The 26,575-nt window shown below is 42.1% G+C and overlaps 1 protein-coding gene across 1 annotated transcript in view; it reads left to right on the top strand.

Moving 5' to 3' along the window:
- The first annotated feature begins 4,998 nt into the window (after nt 1-4,998).
- The window catches only part of B3GAT2 (beta-1,3-glucuronyltransferase 2), a 72,651-nt gene continuing 51,074 nt past the window's right edge, over nt 4,999-26,575 (top strand). The window contains exon 1 of the mRNA XM_032340406.1: nt 4,999-5,641. Coding sequence (XP_032196297.1) covers nt 5,021-5,641 — 621 coding nt within the window. The 5' untranslated portion in view covers nt 4,999-5,020. The remainder of the gene's footprint in view (nt 5,642-26,575) is intronic.

Raw genomic sequence — 26,575 nt, 5'->3', positions numbered from 1 at the left:
AATCTGTTTCATGTATTTTAGCTTTCTATAATAGGAGTTCTGAAACATGTAAAAGTAGACTCAGTAATACAAGGAACCCCATGTGTAATCTCTCAGCTTCAGTTATCAGCTTATGGCCAATCGCCTCTATTTTACATGTATAATCTATAGTGTTTAAAGTACATTATCTCTTTTGGTTCTTGTAACAACTGTGAAAGGTAGGTTGTGTCGTTTTATAGTAAAATTCTATTGCTAACAAATTCTCATTTTAATGTAAATACGAATTTTTAAGATAGCGAGGAAAAAGATAGAAAGAATGCTAGTGTGCCTTCGTACCTGTTATATTGGGGTTTTGTGTACCGTATTTCATTAATAAAGCGAAAAGGAGGAACACTGGCATGTTTTACTTTCAGCTGGTATTCAGACTGAACAGAATTATTTTTCAATGAAATTGTTAGGATGAATTGCCAATTTCTACTTTTCTAGAAAACCACTTTTACTGAAGAACCTTGATCCCAACCTATTACATTAAAGTGGGGTTTTACTCAACAAACTACTTCTAACATCACATTTTGTACATAATAGCTGCAAATGTCTAAATTTTCAGGAACCGTTATAATTTACAACAATTCTAGGCCAAACATGATATTTGTAGAGGATCCAGATGCAAGAAAATAAATCAAATGAGCCATTTAATTTGTGGTTTGGATGTCATTTTTCTGACAGTTATCAGTGAAACGGTCATGTATCTCTGGAATTTGGGGCTGTTAGAATTATTTATTTTGGATGTCACTCTTTCACATAACTGGTATTTTAACAGAAAGTTATGTTCATATACTTGTGGGTATTGATTATCAATACCTTCACATGATGTTATTACTTACACGTGAATTAGTTCTGATTCTCTTTTCAACCTGATTTGCATACCCTATCATCATAGAGACATTTACAAATACTTAATTGTGCACAGATTTTTTTCTTGAGCTCTTTCTCACTTGACTAAGAATATTCAGGATGTCCCCAGATGCTCATTTGAAGGTTGATTTAGTCACACTGGCAGAACCCCAGGCTCAAATGTCAAATGGGATCAGTTCTATACAGTGTACTAATCGGGCTGCAATCTTTTTGCTCCAGAAGTTACAGTTGCATATTACTCATCAAGGCAAAATGTAAATGTTTAGTGATTATCCGATATGTTTTTGTTAACTCCCCAGATGGGATTTTTTTTTTTTACCTTTGTTTATCTGAGAACAACCATCGAATGCTGATGAAATGCTGTGGCTGATGCCAGCAATCTAAGGCTTCATTAGTACAGATGAAGCAATGCTCACTTTGTTACACAAATAATTAGAGAGATTAAATGAAAATAAACACTGAGAGGATGTACAGAAGCTCTGAAGTTAGGTAATTATTTTAATTACTCTAGTGACTTCCACCAACCTTCATTATCAGCCACAGATCAAGTTTAAATTCTTTTATATAAAAATATCATAGACTATGTGGAAAAGTACTACAGCTATTCAGTGATTATGCTTCATAAAAATGACATTTTCTCCAAGCTTCCACTTAAAGGAGTTGTTTCCATTCTGGTGCCTGATAAACTCTCTAAATATTTTAGAAGTATGATACATTTTTGCACTTAAAAGTGTTTTACCCTGGTCTTATGTTTCAAATGGATATTCTTAATATTTTTATATCTTTTTCTTGACTCAGACTTGCTCATGAAAGATGTGGGTTCACATTTTTGAGTAACTGAACGCAAAACAATATGGCATATTCAGTCATTTGAAAGAAATGTCACTGGGATTCATGTCATCCTTACTGCATGACAAGCAGCACCTTGTATTTGGGGTAAATATTTCTTTAAATCAGGTGGGGGAAGACTACCACTGACATCTTCCTGACAGGTGGGGGCCCTATTTAGGGGCATTGTCAGTCCTGTTTAGAATGGATCTCATTTTTATTCCTGTGTGATGATGATTCTGCAGATCTCCTGGGTTAAGATGTTCTTTTGAACAAATGTTACCTGCATTTAAATACCATTCATTGCCTGCATAATGCCAGTTCTCGGTGAAATATTTATCCCATTGAATCCTTATAAGATTTCCATGGAGTATGGATTGTTAACTCCATTTTCCAGGTAAGGAAACAGAGTCTCCCCGAGTTTCTAAAGTTGCTCAAATGGTCCAGCTGGAAATCAAACCAAGGTCTGCCTGACTTCAAGAACCATGATGCCCCCAGCAGATGATTGAATGAGGTAAACCTGGACACAAATGCTGACGAAAGATACTAGAAACAATGTAGTGACCTCCTTAATGTGAACAGGCTAGTTAAATGTGGTATTGTAGGACACCTGTGACTTCGGAACACCTTTCAAATTTCCAAAATTTGATTCATTTTGAAAGTGTCTCATCTGTGAATAGGCTGGTTGCTGGAGAAAAAAAAAAAAAATCAGGAATGGGTTTTTTATGGAATAATAAGAATAACCAAGAGTTCCCGACTAACAAAGATTAGTGAAGCTTCTTAATACAGTTCAATAACCACTTGAGCTGCACTCCAGCTAACATACAAGACCTTTCTCTTCAACTACATTAAAAATTCCAGCAGGATGAACGAGACTTCAGTAATCTTGGCAAGGGTCGCCAGGTGTGTGTGCTGTTTTCTAGTATTTAAGAAAAGCCTTTCCTGGGTTCCCTCCCCCACATAATTGCCCCAAGATAATGACATTGGTTTCAGGTGCCTGATCACCACACGTTTTCAGGAGGCTGTGTTATAGTCAGAGGACCATTAGGGTAGCTGAAAATCAGGGAAGGGGTCTAATGGATTCATTGTTTCCTATGTTAGGAGGCACTCATCTGCCAAGTTTGTGGTATGAGTTGTGGATGATACTGGGAGGTCAGGACAGAAGACTAGCCCTTTTGGTGGAAGTTTAGGGAGAGAGTACCTGCTAACTCCCTAAATTTCACCCGCATGTTTCAGACCCTGAGCAGGAAATTAGGGAAATTCGCAGACGCTCCAGCGCCTGGTGATAGATCAGCAAGGGTAGGGCTAAGAAATTGAGGACTCTCAAAAAGGCTGGAAGGGGTGGGGTGGGCTTTCCGCTCCAGAGCTTTTCAGCACGCCCTCACACAGAATGCGCCATGGGAGGGATTTGTGAACGAGACTGGGGAAGACAAACAATCGAGAGAAGATGGGCTCAGAAATTATTTATCATGGCCTGGCAGGGGGGAAAGGCTTTCCTGCTGCCTTTGCAAGCACCTCCCTGGGACGTGACTACGAAGCCTGGCCCCTCTTCTTCCCGGTACATTAAAGACAGCCAGGGACTCGGCTAGTAGGTCTGCTAGACAGAAAAAGTCCCAACTATGCACAGCTGTTTACTTGTTTTCCAGGCACTGTCATGGTTCTATATGTCTGGGTATGCTCTCGTTGATGTTGATTACACCGCGTTTATACATCTGGGAGGGCCAACCCCTCCCCGTCGGCTGTGTCCAATGGGATTTCTTCAGGGGGAGCAGCGAGGAAGCCACGGGCTGGACTCCGGGGACCCACCGTTCTATTTCCACTTGGTCACTTGCTACTGACCTCGGAGAAATCACTTTAAACTCTGAGCCTCAGGTTTCTCAGCCATAAAATGAAGGTGATTCCACTTTCCAGGCCTCTTTAAAAGGATCGTCGGGAGGGTCAAACGGAATAATTCTGATGGCAGTGAACTGTGAGGAAATGGGACTCCAAATTACTGAGGGAAAAATAAGTTAAACCTACTCAGCTGGAGTTTCAGGACCCCCCCCCCCCCCCCCCCCATGATCTCACTGCAGGCAGGCAGCAACCGTTTGAATGGATTCTTTCTCATGGACCATCTCACAAGCCAAACACCTATGCGTCGCACCCTTCCGTCTCCCAGGGCTTCTATTGATTTTTGCTTTCCATTGGAAGCGTTTTTGCTGCCGCTGTCGGGTTCACACCCCAGCACACTAATCTTGCAGTTGGGGACCAGAAAAGGGATCTTTTACCCTCTCCGCCTTTCTCCCCTTACTCCCCACCCTAGGTCTCCCGAGTTTTTCGCACGTGAATGGGGTTTCCTGGCTGATCTCTGAAGACCTTGCAGTATTTCAGGAAGCTAAGAGCGTGCGGAGATCAGCTAACGAGCTTCCAGCCCTTCCCGCAGGTCGTGCAGCCCCGCGGGGACCCTCCTCCCGCTCCTCCCGCGGTGCAGCCGCCGCCTCCGGAGCTAGCTCTCGGGGCCGTCCGCGGCAGACCCCGCGGAGAGCCGGGGCCCCCCTCGCAACCTCCCCCTCGCAGCCCCTCTCCGCCAGTAGCAGCGCTGCTGTCTTCCCACAGGAGGACTGGGAGGACGCTGGAGTCTGCAGCGCCCCCGCCCCCTCGCTTTTTCTTTCTTTCCTTGCTTTGGGATCTTGCTGCCGGAGCCTGGAGAGGTTCTGAGAAGAGAAGAGAGAAGGACGGGAGTGCAGGCTTCCGCTGCGGCGCGCGAACAGAGCGGGGGGCTCCGGCGTCCCCTCCCGGTCCTCGCCGCCCCGGCTGGGATGTGACCAAGGAAAGCCCTCAGCGCCTGCCTCCCGCCCTCGAAGGTGTCCCCCGGAGAGCGCATTGGGAGCACCGCTGGAGTCCCTGCGCCCGCAGCGCCGCGGGACGGGAGTGGCAACGAGCCCTGGGGCCGGTTCCCAGCTCCCACTCTTCAGAAAGAGCGGCCGGGGAGCACCGCTTTCCTGGCGCTCGGCACAACTCCGGGGCCAGCAGCGCGCGGCTGGACAGAGTCCCGCTTCCCGCCGACTCACCGGGAGCGGGGGACAGCGCCTGCCCGCCTGCGCTCCCGGTAGCCCTAGCTACTCGGCACCTGCGCCTATTCCCCACGCCAAGGGGCTGAGCCCCGCGGCTCCCGGCCCCCGCAGCCTCCTCCGACCCCATGGAAAACGCGCCCGCCGCGGCTTCCTGAGTGCGGGCGCCGCCGCCGTCCAAACCGCGCGCTGGGGTCCTCCATTCCGCCCCTCTTAGGGGCGTCCGAGAGGCCAAGGAAGAGCGCACCATGAAGTCCGTGCTGTTCAGCCGCTTCTTCATCCTCCTGCCCTGGATCCTAATCGTCATCATCATGCTCGACGTGGACACGCGCAGGCCCGCGCCCCCGCTCACCCCGCGCCCCTACTTTTCTCCCTACGTGGTGGGCCGCGGGGGCGCCCGACTCCCGCTCCGCAGGGGCGGCCCCGACAGCGGCCACGGGCGCGGCTGGGAGAAGCGCAACGACTCGCGACCACAGCCACAGCCGCAGCCGCGGCAGCGGCCCGAGCCGCCTCTGCCCACCATCTATGCCATCACGCCCACCTACAGCCGCCCGGTGCAGAAAGCCGAGCTGACCCGCCTGGCCAACACTTTCCGCCAGGTGGCGCAGCTGCACTGGATCCTGGTGGAGGACGCGGTGGCGCGCAGCGAGCTGGTGAGCCGCTTCCTGGCGCGGGCCGGGCTGCCCAGCACTCACCTGCACGTGCCCACACCGCGGCGCTACAAGAGGCCCGGGCTGCCGCGCGCCACGGAGCAGCGTAACGCCGGTCTCGCCTGGTTGCGCCAGAGGCACCAGCACCAGCGCGCGCAGCCCGGAGTGCTCTTCTTCGCCGACGACGACAACACCTACAGTCTGGAGCTGTTTCAGGAGGTAGCGGCAGGCCCGCCCCAGCTTGGGGGGTTGGGGGTATGCCGGTGGGGCCTCGGGGCCGGCCGGGCTGCGACTGCACTTGGGAGTTCTCACTTCTTTGTACTCCCATGCGGGACTGCAGGTGGAGTGCTCCTCGCGGGCGGCCTGCAGCCTCCAGGTGCCCCGGTGTGTTTACGCGGGCCATGGGGGTGGAGAGTGGACGAGAGGACCGCTGTGGCTCGGGAGAGGGAGTGTGGCCAGGGGCTTCGCAGTCCCCCTGGTCCTGAGATTGAGCCGAGCGAGTAGCACAGGTGAGGCGCGAGGGTGTTTCCAGCAGCAAGGCTCTGGTTGGCTTGAGGATGCAGCCCAGATGGCAGGGAGAGCCTCTGGGGGCGGCACGCTGTCAGGAACAGGTGTCGCAGGGACCCAGCTCATTGCAGGCGGTCTTGGTGTACTTCCGAGTCTAGAACCATAACCGGGAGGAAGGTGGAGATGGTGACTAAAAATCAGCCCGGAGACAAACTTCTCTTACAGTCTGCTGGCACGGAAATGGTTATTAGTGGAAACTGACTTCTCCGGGGTGTATGCGAGCCCAGCCTCTGTCTCTTCTTGCACGACGCAAAAGCCCTTTCTGATTCTGGAGATTGCTTCTTTTTCGAGGAAAACCTCTGGTAAATAAGTTGAGACTCTTCTGCCCTGTGGTTATGTCTTTCCGCAGCCCAAATTATCAGGCAGACAGCCCCATTCTTCTTCTCAACCTTTCTCTAAGGCCTCCCTCTGGCCAGTTAGCCAAGCCACGCTCGCACCTGCCCATTGCATCCTGGTGCTCCTTGTGAGGTACTGGGTGCAGCGCGGTCCCCTGCTGCCGAAATGGCTCTTTTCCCTCTGAGGTCAGTCGTGTACAGAGCCCACAGGAGTTTAGGACAGGTGTTACTGCTTGAGGCTGGTATCTTGCAGTCTGTGTATGTTCTGTGAATGGGTCCAGATTACATGGTTTTCACGTTTCTTCCTTATACACAAGGATACCTGGGAGAAAACAAAAACTTGGATTCTTTGACACTTGGTGGAACTGTTGCTTTCTTCTGCCCCAAATTCCCTGACCTGCTTCTGAGACTCCATCACATCCCCCCCATGCCAAGTAAACCAGACAATCTGTGTGTCAGATTGTCACAACGTCACACCCCACGACTTTATCCTAATATTTGTTTGGCTTTCTTAACCTTAGGACAAAGTGACTTTGCACCCTTTCAGTTTAATTTTTCTGCATATGTGGCTTTTGAGAATCATTTTTTTAAGGGCAGTTGCCACCTTCATTTCTATTCATCCTCTCCTTCATGAATAAAAGGACCAGTAAGTGCTTTCCATCCTTTCTTCTCCACATTTTTGCAGTGTAGGGCTTTCTTTCCATGTTCCTTCAGAAGACATAGATAAACTTGACATTGTAGGGGGTAGTCTTTCTTAGAAATAAGATTAGAGCTACAATCTGATTTTTTTTTTAAGTTGGGCTTTAATTTTGATCCTGCTTACATATTCTTTCCCCAAAAGATAGGGTGGTTTGTATTCTGAAGCAAAGACCTTTACATTTCAATACACCATAACTTTAAACTCCTAAGTCTTTTTCCTTTCTTTTCTTTTCTTTTTTTTTTTTTTTTTTTTTTTTTTGGATGTTGCCTTACCTGTAAGAATGTGTAGTCTTGTATATGTAATGCACATCAGCACATCATCACTAGTCAACTTTTTAGGGGGATGGGCTGTGAAGGGGGAGTGACTTTTCAGTTTCTCTCCAGTTCTAGCCCATTTGGTGGAAGGGGTTAGATGACTGGAAGAGCTGGCATTACAAGCAGTGAAACAATTGAGCACAGTCTTCCTTTGATGCTTCCCAAACTGAAAGGAAGGCTTGTTGGGGAGGGATATTAAAGCAACAAGAGAAAAAAAAAAAAAAACACTAGATTTTTTTTCATTGGTCCATTGGAAAAAAGGAAAGAATATAGAGGAGGAAAGGGTGAAGAGAAAAAATAGTAGTGGCCCAGAGGAAACTATAAAGGGAAAAACAGGCAAAACTTACAAGACACTAACATTTTGTACAGTTGGAAGTATTGAAAAAAATCAAACTTATTTTAAGAGCATGTGCAACTCTTTTTTAATGGAGAGGTGCCAAGTGGTACAAAATATACAATAGAAGGACTGTTTAAAAACGCCATACCCATGATACACTTGGAATTGAAATGCTGTAGCTCCCAGAGGCCACTCCCAGACCGTCATTTCAAGACCAGTCCCTTTCTCTACCACCTCTCATCCTCTCCCACACACAGTGTTTTTGGACAGAGTGGGCATCTGTTCACCATGCATATATGTTGATACATTCAGCTTTCCTTTTTGCAATGCATTCTTCTCCTTGTAAGGCAAGCGATATTGAACTCTCTAAAAAGTCAGGTTAGTGGATTTATGCATCCTTGGATTTGCGCAGTAATGGGGTGGCCTGCCTTATACCCATTCAAAGATTAATGATTCCTTGTGGATTATAGTCTAGACATTGTTCTCTTGGAGAACCAGTAGGACTAGATAAAACATCTAAAAACTGCAACCCCTTGGGGGAAGGGAAGATGCTGATAAAGGATGCTGTTGGGGTGAGGCATGTAGATCTCAGTCCTCTACATTGTGCATCCACACAAATTAGTTTTTAAGTAATTCATGGTACTTAAGGAGAGAATGTCCCAAGTCAGGCTTCATCTTTTATTCATAGTGCTTCTCATTTCCATGGTTGATGTTAATGTAGATAAGATAAAAGGAGGAAAATGAACCAGGTACAAATTAGCTCGCTAAGCATTGGCTGCAAATGAAGGAAACTAAAAGATGAAAGGTCTCCAAATTAAATTAAAGGCGCAACAGGCAATCTGTGTTCAATTATTCCTCCCTGGTAACTGGAGAGCTGCTTTCTTCTTCCATACAGCTAACTGATTTTCAGCTTCCATTCTCAACTGAGCTATGCTGCCAGGAAAGAAGTATTTGCTACCTTCATGGCCAAAGGCACTTGCAAATGAAGCTCAGGGGGAGTGGTAGCCACAGAAACTGGGCTGTCCACGGCAGGAGATGGACAGAGCTTTTCAGGTTTGCAGTATCCCAGCAGGTCTTTCTGCTCTTCCTGTGGCCCTGATGGGGTTGTACGCTGCAGACCATAGGTAATCCTGCCTGCCGGAGCACCTCATCTGTCTAACCCTCCGGAAAAGCTTATTTGTGAAGGATTTAAGCTAATTTAATACAAGCTACACCTGCAGATAAATGTGGCTCTCTATCTAGTCCTATTTTCAATATCACTATTGATGAGACTTCTGTTCTCCACTAGAAAACCTTCCAGTGTTTGCTGAGTTTAAAGCTGGTGCTTTTCAGGTGAAGTTGCTTTCACCTTTGGCAATCAATTGAATCGAAAGGTTAAAAAAACAGTCCTTTCCCAGCAAGAAGAAAAAACTTTTGAAAATTTAACTTTAATTTTAATGAGCAAAGACTGGAAGACAGGCCAACTGTGAGACATTTAAGAGGGGACGTGAAAGGGCTCAGTTAATGAGAAGGCGTCTTGAAGATGCCTTTCTGGCAAGCAGTGAACTAAAGAGGCCCTTTGTTTCGATTTTTCTGTTGGGTGCAGTTAAGCTATTCGTGAGCTGGGCAGGTGGAGGAGTTGAGGCTTAATTTTCTGTCTCATTCCTTTCCTAAAGCATCAGTATGCTCCCCTCTTTATATGCAGCTTATTGGAGCCACGATCCAAAGGATTTTCAAATTTGCAGTGTTTGGCACTTTCCCCCAAGTAGTAAATTTTGCCTGTTTCCGGAAAGGAGACCAGAGATCTATTTTTACTTTTACCTTTGATACAGTTACTTAGTGTGGGCTAATAATCTTTTCCAAAGTGAAGAAATCCAGAAGAATCTCTTAGGTGTAGCATAAAATGACTATTTTACCTGAAATGTGCCCTTTGTGTTTTATTTCTCCCCATCTAAAACCATATTAATAATCATGTTGTAGGGCTGTAGGGCTGATGAAACGTGAGAATTTTCTAAAAGTGTGTGTAATTTTCTTTGTCAGTGTTAAATCTAAAGATTTTCTGTATTCAGCCCTGACTGTATAGTACTTGAGTTAGGGCTGATTTTTGAGTTTTCAATGAAGACCAGCTTTCATTTGGATTTTGATATTTTAATGGACCAGATATAACAATTTGGGTTTAAAAGACATTCTCTCTTCTGCCTCTTCTTGTTGTCTTTTTCCATCATTCTTTGTCCTCCAACCTACTTTTCACTGATTATCCTTTCTCATGAATCGCCATAAAGACGTGCCCGGATTATTGTTTGGTGCAATGAACGTGTCTCTTTTAAACATTTAGACTCTTGTCTCCTGCTTCTTGGAAACTATAGTGGGTGACTCCATTTTCTTCTGTCTACTCCACTTGCCTCTAAATTACAAGCTGGTAAATTTTCTCTTGTGTGAACAGTAATGGAATAGTAATTGCTTTTAAGGCATGCTACAAAAGCAAAATAGAAGAACCAAAGTCAATAGCCTTATTCATTAACTATTCCAGGTGGTATTCAAGTAGTGCTTTTTTTTTTTTTTTTGGTACAGAATTCAATAATGTTCAGATATGTCTATTCAAACATTTTGAAGTCTGAGGAAATATTTACTCAGTCTGTATAGTTAACACATTATATACTCGATTTGCAATGCTGTTGAAGCATGATATTTAGGTTTTGCATGGATCTCAAGTCCCCCCTCCAAAACACAAATAAAATTGTTACACCAGTCCATAGGTAGGCAGGTAAGTAAGTAGGTAGGTTTAGAACAGATTTCCAATTCACAGCAATAAATGAAGGTAATCCATTTTTCGTCCCTGGTAGTTCTTGTGCATAATTTGAAATAAATGTTAAAATACTCTTTACTGGGATGCCTGCATGGCTCAGTCAGCCAAGTGTCTGCCTTCAGCTCAGGTCACGATCTTAGGGTCTTGGGATCGAGTCCTGTGTCAGACTCCCCGTTCAGCAGGGAGCCTGCTTCTCCCTCGGCCTGCTGCTCCCTCTGTTTGTGCACTTTCTCTCTCTCGCTGACAAATAAATAAAATCTTTAAAAAATGAAATAAAACACTCTTTACCATGGATACAAACAGAATGTAGTTGACATCAGTTGAGCACTTCACTATGGGCCAGGAACGACTCTTAGTGTTTGAAATTCTTCGTTCCTCACAACAGCCCCTGAGGTAGGTACTGGTATGTTCCTGTTCTTTCGTCCGACTGCTGATGTTTAGGTCTGAGCATAGTACTTCGGTGAGCACAGAGATTTTTACAAGCGCAGCAGGAACCCAATATAGTCATTTACTCTAGTAGAATTGGCATCCCTATTTCAGAGTTGAGTAGAAATGCCTAGAATTAACTTGAACAGGTCATGCAGGTCGTTAATTCTGAACAGGTTCAGAGACAGAATTTAGAGTCCAGGTCCTCTGGTTCTAGAGCCTGCACTTTTTTTTTTTTTTTTAAGATGGATGTATTCTGGGAGAGATGGGAGGAGCAGAGGGGAAGAGAGCATGGAGCCCAGCACGGGACTCCCATGTCATGACCCGGAGATCACCACCTACATGGAAACCATGAGTCAGGCACATCCAGGTGCTCCTGGAGCCTGCATCTTTTTTTTTTTTTTTTTTTTTTTTTTTTACCTTTCTGAGGCTTATCTCATTTAACATGCGCAGTCAGATGGAAATATGTCATTGTGGTGAGTAAAGCATTTGATCAATAGTATTTTTTTTTTAAAAGACTTAGTTATTTTAGAGAGAGGGAGAGTGAGAGCAGAGGAAGGGGCAGAGGAAGAGAATCTCAAGCAGACTTCCCTCTGAGCACAGAGCCCAAGGCGAGGTTTTATCTCACCATCCTGAGATCCTGACCTGAGCAGAAACCGACAGTCAGGTGCTTAACCAACTGAGCCACAACCAGGTGCCCCTCCGCAGGAGTATTCTAACATTGTTGCTGTCCGCGGCCACACTTAAACTCAGGTCTTGTCCTCTTGGATGTATGACGTATCAACTTCCAGTTTCCCTTTTTGACCTTTCCCCCTCCTAATACCATTTGATCTTATGAACATTTTATTTCATCTCACATTATTTTATTTATAACCCACTGGATTTTTGTTTTGTTTTTTTCAAGTCAGGTGAAAACTGCTAAGTTAGTATATAAACTGTAGCCTTTTATACACACACACACACACACATAGTGGTTTTTAAAACTATTGTGAAAAAGGATCATTTCTGTAAGAAGATAAAGCATTAAAATTAATTTTTCCCTCACTCGATATATACACCTCAGCAACTCTAGCTTCTGAGCACACTTGTTTTCAGGATGGGCAGGACTGAATGGACGAGGAAGTACTGGGGTAGAATGGGGGTCAGGGACAGTACTGAGGTATTTCACGTGGGAGGAGCTGGGGACCCGAGTCAGTCTGAGCTGAGTTCATGCAGGATAGGACAGCTGCTGGCTGCGCTCTCCCCCAGGCTGAGGCAGCTCCTTCCCGAGCACAAAGGCGCACCTGCAGGAAGCTTCCGCTAGTGTGCTGCTCATGCTGGCCAGTGATGGCCCACACCGTCAGGTTCACAAGACTGGTTACTTGTTGATAGAAGGCTTAAGTGTCTTGTCAGTTATTTGGGGGGGGGGGGGGGATTAGGAATTTCCCTGCATTAAAAACAAAATGAATAAATCATTGGTTGAGTCTGCATGTTGGGAAAACCCTGCAGATGTCTATGCTGGGGGCGGTGATCAATCAGGTTCTCTACCACAAGTCAGATTATTTGGTCTTTTCTTTAAAATAACTGACAACTTAAAAGAGTTGCGCCCCCCCCCCCAATCTCCAGCAGGGAAAAGAGAACTTTAAATAGTACAGTATGGGGATGCTGAGTGGCTCAGTCTGTCAAGCATCTGCCTTCGGCTCAGGTCATGATCCCTGGGGTTCTGGGATCAAGTCCCACATCCGACTCCCTGCTCAGCAGGAGGAGTGCTTCTCCCTCTACCTCTGCCTGTCACTCCCGTGCTGTTGCTCTCTCTCTGATAAATCACAAATCTTTTAAAATAAATAAATAGTAAGGTATATTACATGCAGAAACTAAGACAGTCATTCCTTCCATCTGAAAGGCAGGTATTTATAAATTGCATTTTCATCTCTTTCATGAAAGCTGAATTTGCTAAATGCTGAATATTCTCCATTAACTGAGATTTTAGTTATCTAAAATAATTGTATCTTAACAGTAACAGTGTATGGCTCTGCAAGATTCCTTCCACCTACTTGAGCTTAAACATTACCACATTGAGAAGATATTTGAATATAATTAGAATGCTTTCTCTCCACTTAACAAATGTTCATTGAGCATCTACTGTGTGCTAGGTACTATGCTTTGTCAAGGCAGAGAGTAATACAGCTGTGAGCAGAGAGGGTGCATCCCAGTCCTCACAGATCAAATGTCTGGACTAAATACTAATGCTAGGATCGGTGCCTGTTGAGGGAAATGCAGATGCCTGCGATCATAGAGCAGAGACAGCTAATGGGGTTGTAGTATGGAGTGATTATAGAGGAAGTGACATTTGAACTGAGACCTAAAGGTTGATGGCACCTAGTGGGTGACAGGGCAGGGAGCAAGACCCCTCCCAGGGGACGGAGCCATAGTTCACCTGAGCAAAGAGGGTGTGTGAATATCCAGAGAACAGGAAGATCTCCTTGACAACAGGGCATGGGATGGGAGGAGTAGGCAGCCGCGTCCCCATCTCCTGCATGCCAAGTGAGACACTTAGTTCTGGGAGAAGAGTTGGCATCTCTCCCCAGGCCTGTCCTATAAAGAAAAAAGTCTTCATTTTTGGTGTAAACCCGTGGCTTTGAAAAGTCTGTGCATAGCAGTGTACGGAGAATGCTTTCATTTGTTCCCATCTGGTTTTCAGATCACCCACCAGGCAAGTCCTTTGACCTTTCATTATTTATTTATTTATGTATTTTTAAAGATTTTTGTTTATTTATTTGACAGAGGAAGAGAGCGAGTGAGCCAGCATAAGCATGGGGAGCAGGAGAGGGAGAAGCAGGCTCCCTGCTGAGCAAAGATCTGAGAGACAGGGCTCCATCCCAGGACCCAGGGATCCTGACCTGAGCTGAAGGCTGCGGTTCAATCAACTGAGCCACCCAGGCGCCCCTTAAATAGTAACTTAAAGATAAATGTGGCCTCTGTGCTGATGCTAAGAGCTTTCATGCTGAAAAGGAGAGAGAGAGAAAGCCCGTGAATATTCTCTTCACACAGCAGAGGCTGGTGCGCAGCTCAGGTAGGTAGGAGTTAAAGGAGTTAGAGAGCCCCGGGTGCAAATGCGGCTTTACCGCTCAGTGGTTGCAGGATTTTGGCAAAAGCTGCCCGCCTCATAGGACAGCTGTCTAAGAACTGACCTATTGGCAAGTTATAAGTATTAGTTCTTTTGCCCTTGTTCTCCTGTGTGGGTGACTGCCCCCCGTTGAGAGGTATATCAAACAGCTGCTGCACTGTTTCGTTGGTTAGATGTCTCCAAATACTTGATTCTGTGATCTGGACTGTGCCTCTGGGGGCGAGGAGGAGGTGCAGGTGCCTGACTTTCCCCAGTTAGTCTGTACCCAAGTGGGACTACATAAATCGGGTGTCTCGGCTACACCACTGGGTGTTACCACAATGATTAGAGGGACAAGAGTTAAACAGGGCTTGATAAAAAGAGTCCTGGGAGGATGCAAGAGAATAAAAAGCATCTTAAAGGACATTTTAGGTTGAGAGGATGCGGAAGGCCAATTCTCCTGTGGGTTAAGAGGTCTGAAGCTGATTCCTGTGTGTGTGAAAGCTAGGAAGTTGGCCTGCAGGTAGCTCAGAGCAGGTCCTAGATGTGATTTTTAGCTACTTGGTAGTCCTAGGGCCTAGCTTGGACCCCAAGCTTGTTATAGGATAGATTGTCGCTGGCACAAATGAATCAGAGATAGTGTGTTACAAAGGAGATGGCAAATTACAAGGGAAGAAGACAATGAATCTATTTTTAAAGCACGAGATTACAAGCAATAGCTTGGTTTTTAAGGTCATTTGCTAGGGCTGGGAAGGTCAGGAGAATTCCTCTTTCCAGTACCTATTGCAGAAGGCAGAGAGGATCCCTTTTGACCACCTCACCTTGTGCCCAACCCTCTCCAGCCTCAACTAGGACACTGAACTGGCCTTCAGCTGACCAGCAATATTGGGAAGTCTACCCTGAGCTTGTTTTCTCTTTTTTCAAAACATTGCTTACATTTTCCTAAGTAAAAAGCTTACAAAGCTTTTGAAGCTTGTTTCCTGCCAGAATGGGGAATCTAGCAGTTGGAGTGGGGTGTGTGTGTGTGTGTGTGTGTGTGTTTACCCACAAGTCCCCTCATTGCTTCCTTGCCTGCAAATGCTGTGAGTACTATCCCTGTTCATTCTTCGTAGACCCTGCACCTTCCAGATCGCGCTCTCACAAGAATCGTCACACCTAGTGGTCTGGTAGGATGATCCTCACCTAACTCCTGAAAGAATTTAGTAAAATTGTACGCTCTCTAGGATGTTTACAAATTGATGTCTAAATTTTTTAAATCACTTAAAATGGTTGCAAAGCATGTAAGTTTTATTGAATTGTAAGTACGGACATTTATTAATGAAAACTACATACAGCGGATATTATAAAAACTAGAACAGTTTTATACTCGACATCTTTTGAATAGTATGTTTTCCAGTAACATCTGGAAATTTTATATTGTTCCTTTTTCTAATTTCCATTCTCCCTCAGAATTTTATCTCAGCACAATATTTTAAGGTCCAAGGTCCTTTATTGATCCTCTAGTCACACATAGGAACAAATGATTATAGATAGAATTTCAGTTTTTAAACAATTCCTATGGCTATAAACTAAGGTCTTAAAAATTCTTTAAGATTGAGTTAACACTGCGATTAGTAGCAGTAAACAAGGACTCAAAACAACGTAAATGCCATGCACATGAGTACATATCATTTTTGCAAAATTGTTACTTATAGTAAAAAAGCACATAAATGTTGCCAACTTAGATAATTAACTCTTAAGCATAAAAGCTACATTTATTGGAAACTGGATTCTTAATGATATGGATGGAGCATTTTATTGTTGCTATCTCTTCACTGATGAATATTACTGATTGCTAGAAAGAGATAGGATTTAACATAATTCTGTTCTCATTAGGTCAACCTTGTCTACATAAAGAGGTAAATAAGATGGAAAGCATTTTCTTGTAGTGGCGTTCTTCCGTTTTTTGAACTCTCAAGCTCTAAGCCAAAAGCCATATGGTGATCTCTCAGCAAAAAAGAAAATTTAATGATCTTCTGATGACATTAGGTCTCCTTCAATTTTGCTGAAAGCAAATAATTAGAAACCTCTCATCTTCCAAAGGGATTTATTACCCATTCATTAAAGACATTAACTTTCTTAATAAAGACAACAATGTTTCTAATTACCTTTGTTTAGTGCCCTAGAGATTTGACCATGGTGAGACAGTACATGTACTGTGATTCAGGATGAGTGAGAAGTTGGCCGTTTTCTGTGCAGAGGGAAGAAGAACCTCCCCCTCTCCCCAAGAACTGAGTTTTAGGAAAGCAGGTAAGAATACTGAGGGTCTGAGAATTTCTTCCCTTCATTCGGGGACCATGCTCCCCAAGTCTGAAAACTGCAGTTTTGGTAGAAAGAGCACTAAGTTAGGAGTGGAGAATGTGTGTTCCTCCCTCATGGCCTCAGGGGAACCGAACTCCTGTTTTCTGATGTCTTGCTGTGTGCTCGGCCCTTCCTGAGTGTTTGGGTGTGTACGCTGCTATTCAATTTTCATGGTATCTCTGAGGCACGAGCTATGCAGCCTATCTTACAAATGAGGGAAAGTCCTAATACTCAATTGCCTTACAGGGCCTGATATGACTGTAGGTAGTTGTGAGATTTAAGTGGGCTGACGTACCTAGAGAGTGGGCCAATAGGGCAACTTCCCTAATCATTCGGACATAAGCTTCTCTCAGAAGTTGGTGGCCACAGGAGCAGTGGAAATATTCCAAAAGGCAGAATGTCAGAAAATCCTGAGCCACCATGACTGTACTGACCCTGACAGTCTCTGTGGCCTCAAGATGCTGCCGTCAGCTGATGGGAATGGGAATTTCAGTATGATCCATGTGTGGATGTGTTGTTTATCATCTAAATAAACTTGGCATTGCAGGATTGAAATGCCAGTGTCAATTTTAAAGGTCAAATGACAGTTTGGGGATATTTTTATAACTTTGGAAAGTTCTTCAGCTACATCTGTTCACACTGGCAAAAGTGCTAGAGACCTCCCCAGGGAGTCTTTTCTGTTGGGGGTGCTGCAGCCTTGCCTTGCAGAAAAGTTCTATTATGCACAGTCATTGGAGCTGGTATTTGGGCCTCAAGTCCTATTAATTGTTTTCATTTTTCTTGAATGGTTCTATTTAACTATTTACCTATTACCTTTCATTCCTGCTGGATATACTGAAAGGATAAGCTCTGTGATTTTTTACTTTTATGTTCTTGTTTTCCTTTTTAAGGATTTTTTCGAAGTTTTTCTTTAAATTCCAGTTAGTTGACATACAGTGTAATATTAGTTTCAGAGGTACGACATAGTGATTCCACACTTCCATACATCACCCATCGCAACAGGAGCCCTCCTTAATCCCCATCACCTGTAACAGCCCCGCTGGTAACCATCAGATTGGTCTCTATTGTAAGGAAACTGTTTTCTGGGTTTGCTTCTCTGTTTTTCCCCCTTTGCTCATTTCTTTTGTTTCTTCAGTTCTGCATATTAGTGAAATCATATGGTCTTTGTCTTTCTCTAATTTCACTTAGTATTATCCTCTAGCTCCATCCATCATTGCAAATGGCAAGATTTCATTTTTATGGCTGACTAATATTCCATTGTATGCATATACCACATCTTATTTATCTGTTCATCAGTCAGTGGACACTTGGGCTGTTTCCATAATTAGGCTAACGTAGGTAATGCTGCTATAAAGATTGGGGTGCATGTATCCCTTTGAATGAGTATTTTCGTATTCCTTGTATAAATACCCAGTAGTGAATTTGCTGGATTATAGGGTAGTTCTATTTTTAACTTTTTGAGGACTGTCTGTACTGTTTTCCAGGGTGGCTGCTTCAATTGACATTCCCACCAACAGTGTAAGAGGGTTCCCCTTTCTCTGAATCCTTGCCAGCATCTGCTGTTTGCTGTGTTGTTGATTTTAGCCATGCTGACAGGTGTGTGAGGTGGTATCTCATTGTAGTTTTGACCTGTACTTCCCTGATGTCAGTCCTGATGAACATCTTCTCAAGTGTCTTTTGGCCATCAGTATGTCTTCTTTGGAAAAATAACTATCCATGTCTTCTGCCCATTTTTAATTGGATTAGTCATTTTTTGGGGTATTGAGTTTTAGAGATTCTTTATGTATCTTGGATATTAACCCTTTATCAGATATTTAATTTGAAAATATCTTGTCCCATTCCATAGGTTGCCTTTTAGTTTTGTTAATTATTTCCTTCACTGTGCAGAAGCTTTTTATTTTGATATAATTGCAGTAGTTTATTTTTGCTTTCGTTTCCCTTGCCTCAGGAGACCGATCTAGAAAGAAGTTGTTATGGCCAATGTCTAAGAAGTTACTGCCTGTGTTCTTTTCTAGGATTTTTGTGGTTTCAGGTCTCACATTTATTTCTTTCATCCATCCATTTTTAATTTATTTTTGCGTTTGGTGTAAGAAAGTGGTCCAGTTTCATTCTTTTGCATATTGCTGCCCAGTTTTCCCAACACTGTTTGTTGAAAGGACTGTCTTTCCCCATTGGATATTCATTCTTGCTTTGTCAAAGATTAATTGACCATATTGTTGTGGGTTTTCTGAGTTTTCTATTCTGTTCCATTGTCTGTTTTTGTGCCATCACCATATATACGGTCTTGATCAATGTAACTTTGTCATAGAGCTTGAAGTCTGGAATTATGATGCCTCCAGCTTTGCCTTTCTTTTTCAAACTTATTTTGGCTATTTGGAGTCTTTTGGGTTTCCATTCAAATTTTAGGATTATTTGTTCTAGCTCTGTGAAAAATGCTGTTGGTATTTTGATAAGGATTACACTAAATGTGTAGATTGCTTTTGGTAGTATAGACATTTTAATAATTGTTCTACCAATCCATGAGCATGGAATGTCTTTCCATTTTTTAATGTTATCTCTTTTTCTTTCATCACTGTTTTAAAGTTTTCAGAGTTTTGGTCTTCCACCTCTTTGGTTAGGTTTATTCCTAGGTATCTTATAACTATTGGTGCAATTGTAAATGGGATTTATTGCTTAATTTCTCTTTCTGCTGCTTCAATATGGCTGTATAGAAATGCAACAGATTTCTGTATATTGATTTTTGTATCCTGTGATTTTACTGCATGTATCAGTTCTAGCAATTTTTTTTGGTGGAGTCTTTTGAGTCTTCTACAGAGAGTATCATGTTGTCTGCAAATAGTGAAAGTTTAAGCTCTTCCTTGCTGATTTGGATGCTTTTTATTTCTTTGTGTTGTCTGATTGCTGTAGCTTGAACTTTCATTACTGTGTTAAATATCAGTGGGGAGAGTGCACATCCCTGTCTTGTTCCTGACCGTAGAAGAAAAGCTGTCAATTTTTCCTCACTGAGGATAATATTGGCTGTAGGTTTTTCATATATGGCCTTTACTATGTTGAAATCACGTTCTGTGTAACTTACTTTGTTGAGGGTTTTTTACCATGAATGAAGGTATTACTTTGTCAAATGCTTTTTCAGCATCTAATGAAAGGAACATATGATTCTTACCATTTCTTTTATTAATGTGGTATATCACATCGATCAATTTGCAAGTGTTGAACCACAACTTGCAACCCAGGAATAAATCCCAGTTGATCATGGTAAATGGTTTTTGTAATGCATTGCTAGATTTGGTTTGCTGGTATTTTATCGAGAATTTTTACATCCATGTTCATCAGGGCCTGTAGTTCTCTTTTTTAGTGGGATCTTCATCTGGTTTTGGTATTAGGGTAATGATGGTTTCATAGGATGGATTTGGAAGTTTTGTTTCCTTTTTTATTTTTTGAAAGTGTTTGAGAAGAATAGGTATTAACTCTTCTTTAAATGTTTGGTAGAAATCACCTGTGGAACCATCTGACCCTGGACTTTTGTTTGTAGGGAGTTTTTAAGTTACTGATAGAATTGCTTTGCTGTTTGTTGGTCTGTTCAAATATTCTCTCTTCCTGTTTCAGTTTTGATAGGTTATATGCTTCTAGGAATTTATCCATTTCTTCCAGATTGTCCAGTTTGTTGACATAGTTTTTCATAATCTTCTCATATTTGTATTTCTGTGGTGTTATTTCCCCTCTTTCATTTGTGATTTTATTTAACTTTATTTTTTCTCTTTTTGATAAGTGCATCTGGAGGTTTACCAATTTTATTACTTTTTTCAGAGAGCCAGCTATGGGTTCCATTGATATGTTCTATTATTTTTAGTATCTATATCACTTGTTTCTGTTTTAATCTTATTTTCTTCTTTCTACTGGATTTAGGCTTTATTTGTTCTTTTTCGAGCTCCTTTAACTGTGAGTTTATGTTTGAGATTTTTCTTTTTCTTGAGGTAAGCCTTTATTGCTATATACTTCCCTCTCAGGACTGCCTTTGTTGCATCCCAAAGGTATTGGACCATTATGTTTTCATTTTCCTTTGTTCCCACATATTTTTTGTTTTTTTTAAAGATTTTATTTATTTATTTGACAGAGAGAAATCACAAGTAGTCGGAGAGGCAGGCAGAGAGAGAGAGAGAGAGGAGGAAGCAGGCTCCCTGCTGAGCAGAGAGCCCCATGCGGGACTCGATCCCAGGACCCTGAGATCATGACCTGAGCCGAAGGCAGCAGTTTAACCCACTGAGCCACCCAGGCGCCCCAGTTCCCACATATTTTTTAATTTCTTCTTTGATTTCCTGGTTGAGTCATTCATTGTTAAGTAGCATGTTTCACCTCCATGTATTTGTAGTCTTTCCAAATTTTTTCCTGTGGTTGATTTCTACTTTCATAGGATTGTGGTCAGAAAAGGTGCATGGTATGATTTCAGTCTTTGTATTTGTTGAGGCCTGATTTGTGACCTAATCTGTGATCTATTCTGCAGAATGCTCCATGTGCGCTTGAAAAGAACATGTATTCTGCTGTTTTAGGGTGGATGTTCGGACTGTATCTGTTAAATCCATTTGGTCCAGTGTGTCATTCAAAGCCATTGTATCCTTATTGATTTTCTGTTTAGATGATCTGTCCATTGATTTAAGTGAGGTGTTAAAGTCCCTTACTATTAATATGTTAGTTCCTTTATGTTTGCTGTTAATTGTTTTATAAATTTAGGTATTCCCATGTTGGGAGCATATATATTTATAATAATTATATCTTCTTGTTGGATTGTACACTTTATGATTATGTAATGCCCTTCTTTGTCTCTTTTTACAGTTTTTATTTTAAAATCTAGTTTATCAAATATAAGTATTGCTACTTGGCTTTCTTTTGATATCTGTTTGCATGATAAATGAGTCTCTTGTAGGGAGCATATAGATAGATCGTGGTTTTTTTATTTGTTTGTTTTTGTTTTTAATCCATTCTGACACCCTTTGGTCTTTTGATTGGAGCATTTAGTCCATTTACATTCAGAGGAATTATTGATAGCCATGTATTTACTGCCAATTTTATTACTCATTTTGTTGTGGTTTCTGGAGATTTTCTCTGATCTTTCTTTGTCACTTTTGGTCTCTCTTTTGCACTGAGTCTTCTTTAATATTTCTTGTAGGAGTAGTTTAGGTCACAAACTCCTATAGTTTTTGTTTATCTGGGAAACTGTTTTCCCCTTCTTTTCTGAATTATAATCTTGCTGGATGGAGTATTCTTAGCTGTAGATCTTTTTCCCATTCAGCACATTGAATATATCATACTGCTCTCTTGGGGCGCCTGGGTGGCTCAGAGGGCTAAGCCTCTGCCTTCGGCTCAGGTCATGATCTCAGGGTCCTGGGATCGAGTCCTGCATCTGGCTCCTTGCTCAGCAGGGAGCCTGCTTCCCCCTCTGCCTGCTCTGCCTTTCTCTCTGTCTACTTGTGATCTCTGACAAGTAAATAAATAAAATCTTTAAAAAAAAATTAAAAAAAAATCATACCATTCTCTTTGGCTTGCCAAGTTTCTGTTAAGAAATCTCTAGCTAGCCATATTGGTTTTCCCTTGAAAGTTAAGTTTTTTGTCTTCCTGCTTTTAAGATTTTTTTTTTCACTATATCTTACAAATTTAATTACAGTACATCTTGGTGGTATTGATGGGACTTCTCTGTGCCTCCTGGATTTGCATGTCTATTTCCTTCCCCAGATTAGGTACATTTTCTACTATTATTTCTTGAAATAAATTTTCTGCCCCCTTTCTCTCCTTCTTTTGGGACTCCTGCAATACTGATGTTATAACATTTGTTGGAATCACTGAGTTCCTAAGTCTACTCTCATGTTGCATGATTTTTCTTTCTTTTGTTCAGCTTCATTATTTTGTCTTTTGGGTCACCAATTTGTTCTTCCGTTTCTTTCAGCCTGCTGTTCATTGCTTCAAATCTATCTTCAATCTCATTTATTGCATTCTTCATCTCTGATGGATTCTTTTTTATATCTTTTATCTCTATAATGAGGGTCTCACTAATGTCATCTTTTCTGAAACCCATTAAATATTCTTATGATAGTTGCTTTAAATTCTACATAGGTGTGTTACTTATATCTGTTTCTCTTAGATCTATGGCCACGGCTTTATCTTATTCTTTCATTTGGGATAAATTCCTCTGTCCTGGCATTTTGTCCAGTCTCTGCCTTTTTCTCTGTGTTAGAAAAGCTAGTTATGTCTCCTGCTCCTGAAAGTAATGACCTTTTGAAGAAGAGGTCACGTAGTGCCCAGGACCTGTCACTTGAAAGAGTATCTCCATTGTGTGTTGCATGTGCTCTACTGTTGTTTTCTGTTTATGCCTCTCTCCTTTAGGCCAGTCCTTACCTTGTCTGTCCTTGCCTGCTGTGGGCAGTGTTTGGTCCCTGGCCTGAATGTGGTGAGTTTAAGTAGGTGTGCTCTGGTGTGCTTGTGAAATGAAACCTGACACCACTTCCAAAATGACGGAGGCTGTGCAGAACTCTCTGGTCAGGAGATGCAGTGTGGGCATAGGTTTGTGCTGGTCTTCTGGGGAGGGGCCTGCCATGCTGGGACTGAGGCAAACTTGACTGAGAAGAGCAGTTCACCAGAACGCTGGGGTATGGGGCTTGGTGTAAGCAAGTTAGGCAGCCAGTGTCTGTGCTGTGCTGCTGCGCACAAGTGGCTTTGTGTTTATGCTGAGGGATGGGGGAGGGAAATGGTGCCAGCCAGCTCCTTTGTTCCCAGAGAGGCACCTCCATGAGTGCTGCCTCTCAGGGACATGCTCTGAGGAGAATTAATAATTTCCCCACTCTGCTCCATGCATTCTTCAGATGGCTGTTTCCATACCATGGGCCCCCGGGTAGTTTGCCTGCCTTCTGTCTTGGAGCAATGCAATGCCCTATGGGCTTTGTCTTGGCCAAGCTGGCTGACCTTTAAAACTCCAGGCTTTAAGTCCCACTGGTTGCAAGAACTCACAAAATTCAGCCTCTCTCAATTTTCAGGCCAATGGCTTTGGGGAAGTGAGCTCCTTGTGCAGTCCCCTGTGTGCTGCTCTGTCCCCCCTTTACTAGGATCACAGCTCCCTCCTGTTTGTATAGCCCGTAATCCATTTCTCCTTTAAACCATGTCTCTGCACTTCCTACCTTCTTTGATGTGACCTCTTCTCTCTCTCTTTAGTTGTGAAGTTCTGTCAGTCTTCAGGTTAGACTGTTTAAGGATTTAAAACAAGAGTGTTAAGGATTTTAAAAAATGAGAGTGTTAAGAAGATGGGTTGATGATGCTTGTGATTTCTGTGCACAAAAATAAGGTTTTTATAACAACCCTGGGTTTCCTTTGAAAATCAGTTGATTGTCCTACAGTTTCAAATCTAGGTGTTCATTTGGTTGGCTCTTGTAAATCCAGTGACACTTAAAAATAAACCCCTTTTCTCTGGTTCTTGTTATATCTTTTTTGCAAATGTGAAGGGTAATGGGGGAGAAGCAAAAATTCAGTGTTTGTGTTTTTTTTTTAATCGTGGGGAAAATATCCATAAAATTTACCATTTTAACCATCTGAAAGTGTACAGTTCAATGGCATTATGTACATTAACTTTGCTGTGCAACCTCTGTCTTCATCCTTCTCCAGAGCTTGTACGTCATTCCAGACTGAAACTCTGTGCCCATTAAATAACAACTCCCCATTTTCCCCTCCCTGGTAAACTGTAATCTGCTTTCCATATGAATTGGACTATTCTAGATACCTTATGTAAGGTAGAACCATACAATATTTGTCCTTTTATGTCTGGCTTATTTCACTTAGCACAAGATCTGCAAAGTTCATCTGCATTGTAGCATGTATCAAAATTTCATGCCTTACTTTTTTTGAAGGAGTTATTGTGGGTATTGCTGTGAACATTGTTATATGGCTATCTGTTCAAGTTTCTCCTTTCAGTTCTTCTGTGTGTATATAATGAAAGTGGAACTGCTGGGTCATAGGATACTTCTATGTTTAATTTTTTGAGGAGCTTGCATACTATTTTAGATAACAGTGGCACCATTTCACATTCCCATCAACAGAAGATACACAGGTTTGGAATTGTTCTACATCATAACCAGTACTTGTTATTTTCTGTTTTTGTTTTGTTTTTATAATAGCCATCCAGATGGACAGAAAGTGGTATATCCTTGTGGTTTTGATTTGTGTTTTCCTGATTAGTCGTGTTGACCATCTTTCCATGTGCTTATTGATCATTTGTATATAGGTTTTGGAGAAATGTCTATTCATGTCCTTTGCCCATTTTTAAATTCAGTTGGTTTTTGTTTCTTTGTTGAGTTTTAGGCGTTCTTCATATATTATGTATATTAATCCTGTATCAGATATGTGATTTTCAAATATCTTTTCCCATGCTGAGTGTTGTCTTTTTATTTTATTCATAGTGTCCTTTGATCCCCTAAAGTTTTAATTTTTTTTTAAGATTTTATTTATTTATTTGACAGAGAGAGAGCTCACAAGTAGGCAGAAAGGCAGGCAGAGAGAGAGGAAGGGAAATGGGCTCCCTGCTGAGCAGAGGGCTTGATCCCAGGACCCTGGGATCATGATCTGAGCCAAAGGCAGAGGCTTTAATCCACTGAGCCACCCAGGTGCCCCTAAAGTTTTAGATTTTGATTAAGTTTATTACAGTTTTTGTTGCCTATGCATTTAGGGTCCTAGCCAAGAAATTGTCACCAAATTCATTCTTTTTCCCTGTTTTCATCTAAAAGTTGCTCTTATGTTTGGGTGATTACTGTTGATCTATTTTGACTTAATTTTTGTACATAGTGTTAGGGATCCAAATTCATTTTGCATGTACATATCTAGTTTTTTCTATAGCACCATTTATTGGAAAGACTGCCTCTTCCTCATTGAATAATCCGGACACATTTGTCAAAAATGATTTGACTATATATGTGAGGGTTTATTTCTGGGCTCTCTATTCCATTAGTATACATGTCTGTCTTAATGACAGTAGCAGTGTTTTAATTGCTGTTGTTTTATAGTAAGTGCTTAAATCAGGAAGTGTGGATCCTTCAATTTTGTTCTTTTTCAAAATTGTTTGGGCTATTCAGGGCCCCTTGAGATTCCAAATGAATTTTGGGTTTATTTGGGGACTCTATTCTGTTGAGCTATGGGTCTGTGTAGTAGCAGCCTTCTTTGATTACTGGTGCTTTGTAGTATAGTTTGAAATTGGGGATTGTGAAATCTCCAGTTTTGTTTGTTTTTTCTCAATACTACCCAAAGCAATCTACATATTTAATGCAATCCTTACCAAAATACCAATAGCATTTTTCACAAAAGTAAAATAATCCTAAAATTTATATGGAAATACAAAAGACCCCCAATCTTTTTTGGTGAAGTCTTTTGGGTTTCCTACAGGTAGTATCACCTCATCTGCAAATAGAGACAGTTTTACTTCTTATCGATTTGGATACCTTTTATTTCTTTTTCTTGTCTGATTGCTGCAGCTAGGATTTCCAGTATTATGTTGAATAAAATTGGACATCCTTGTCTTCTAGCTGTTCGTAGAGAAAAGCTTTCAGTTTTTCCTCATGAAGTATTATGTTACCTGTGGGTTTATTATATGTCCTTCATTATCTAAGCCCACTTATCAGGAAGGGATGTTGAATTTTGTCAGTTGCATTTTCTGTGTCTGTTGATGAGATCATGATTTTTTATCCTTACTCTTGTTAATGTGATATATTACACCAACTGATTTATGAATGGTGAACCATGCTTGCATCCCTGGAATAAATTCCACTTGATTGTGGTGAATGATTTTTTTTTAATATATTGTTGAATTTGGCTTGCTAATATTTTGTTGAGAATTTTTGCATCTATGTTCATATCAGGGAATATTAGCCTATAGTTTTCTTTTCTTTTCTTTCTTTCTTTTTTTTTTTTTTTAATATCTTTGTCTGGTTTTGTTTTCAGGGCAATTCTGACCTTATAGAATGAATCGGTAAGTTTTCCTTTGTTTTTTGGAATAGTTTGAGAAGAATAAGTATTAACTTTTCTTTAAATATTTGATAGAATTCACCTGTGAATCCATCTAATTCTTGACTTTTGTTTGTTGGGAGCTTCTGAGTACAAGTTCAATTTCATTACTAGTAATCAGTCTGTTCATATTTTTTTATTTCTTCCTGAGTCAGTTTTGGGAGGGTGTATGTTTCTAAAAATATATCAGTTTCTTCTAGGTTATCCACTTGCTGGCATATAAATTTTTATAATC

This window comes from Mustela erminea, chromosome 4 (assembly GCF_009829155.1).
Source record: "Mustela erminea isolate mMusErm1 chromosome 4, mMusErm1.Pri, whole genome shotgun sequence".
In the NCBI taxonomy this organism is placed as follows: Eukaryota; Metazoa; Chordata; class Mammalia; order Carnivora; family Mustelidae; genus Mustela; species Mustela erminea.
The sequence above is the reverse complement of the archived record's forward strand: the minus strand, read 5'-3'. Positions and strand labels throughout refer to the sequence as shown.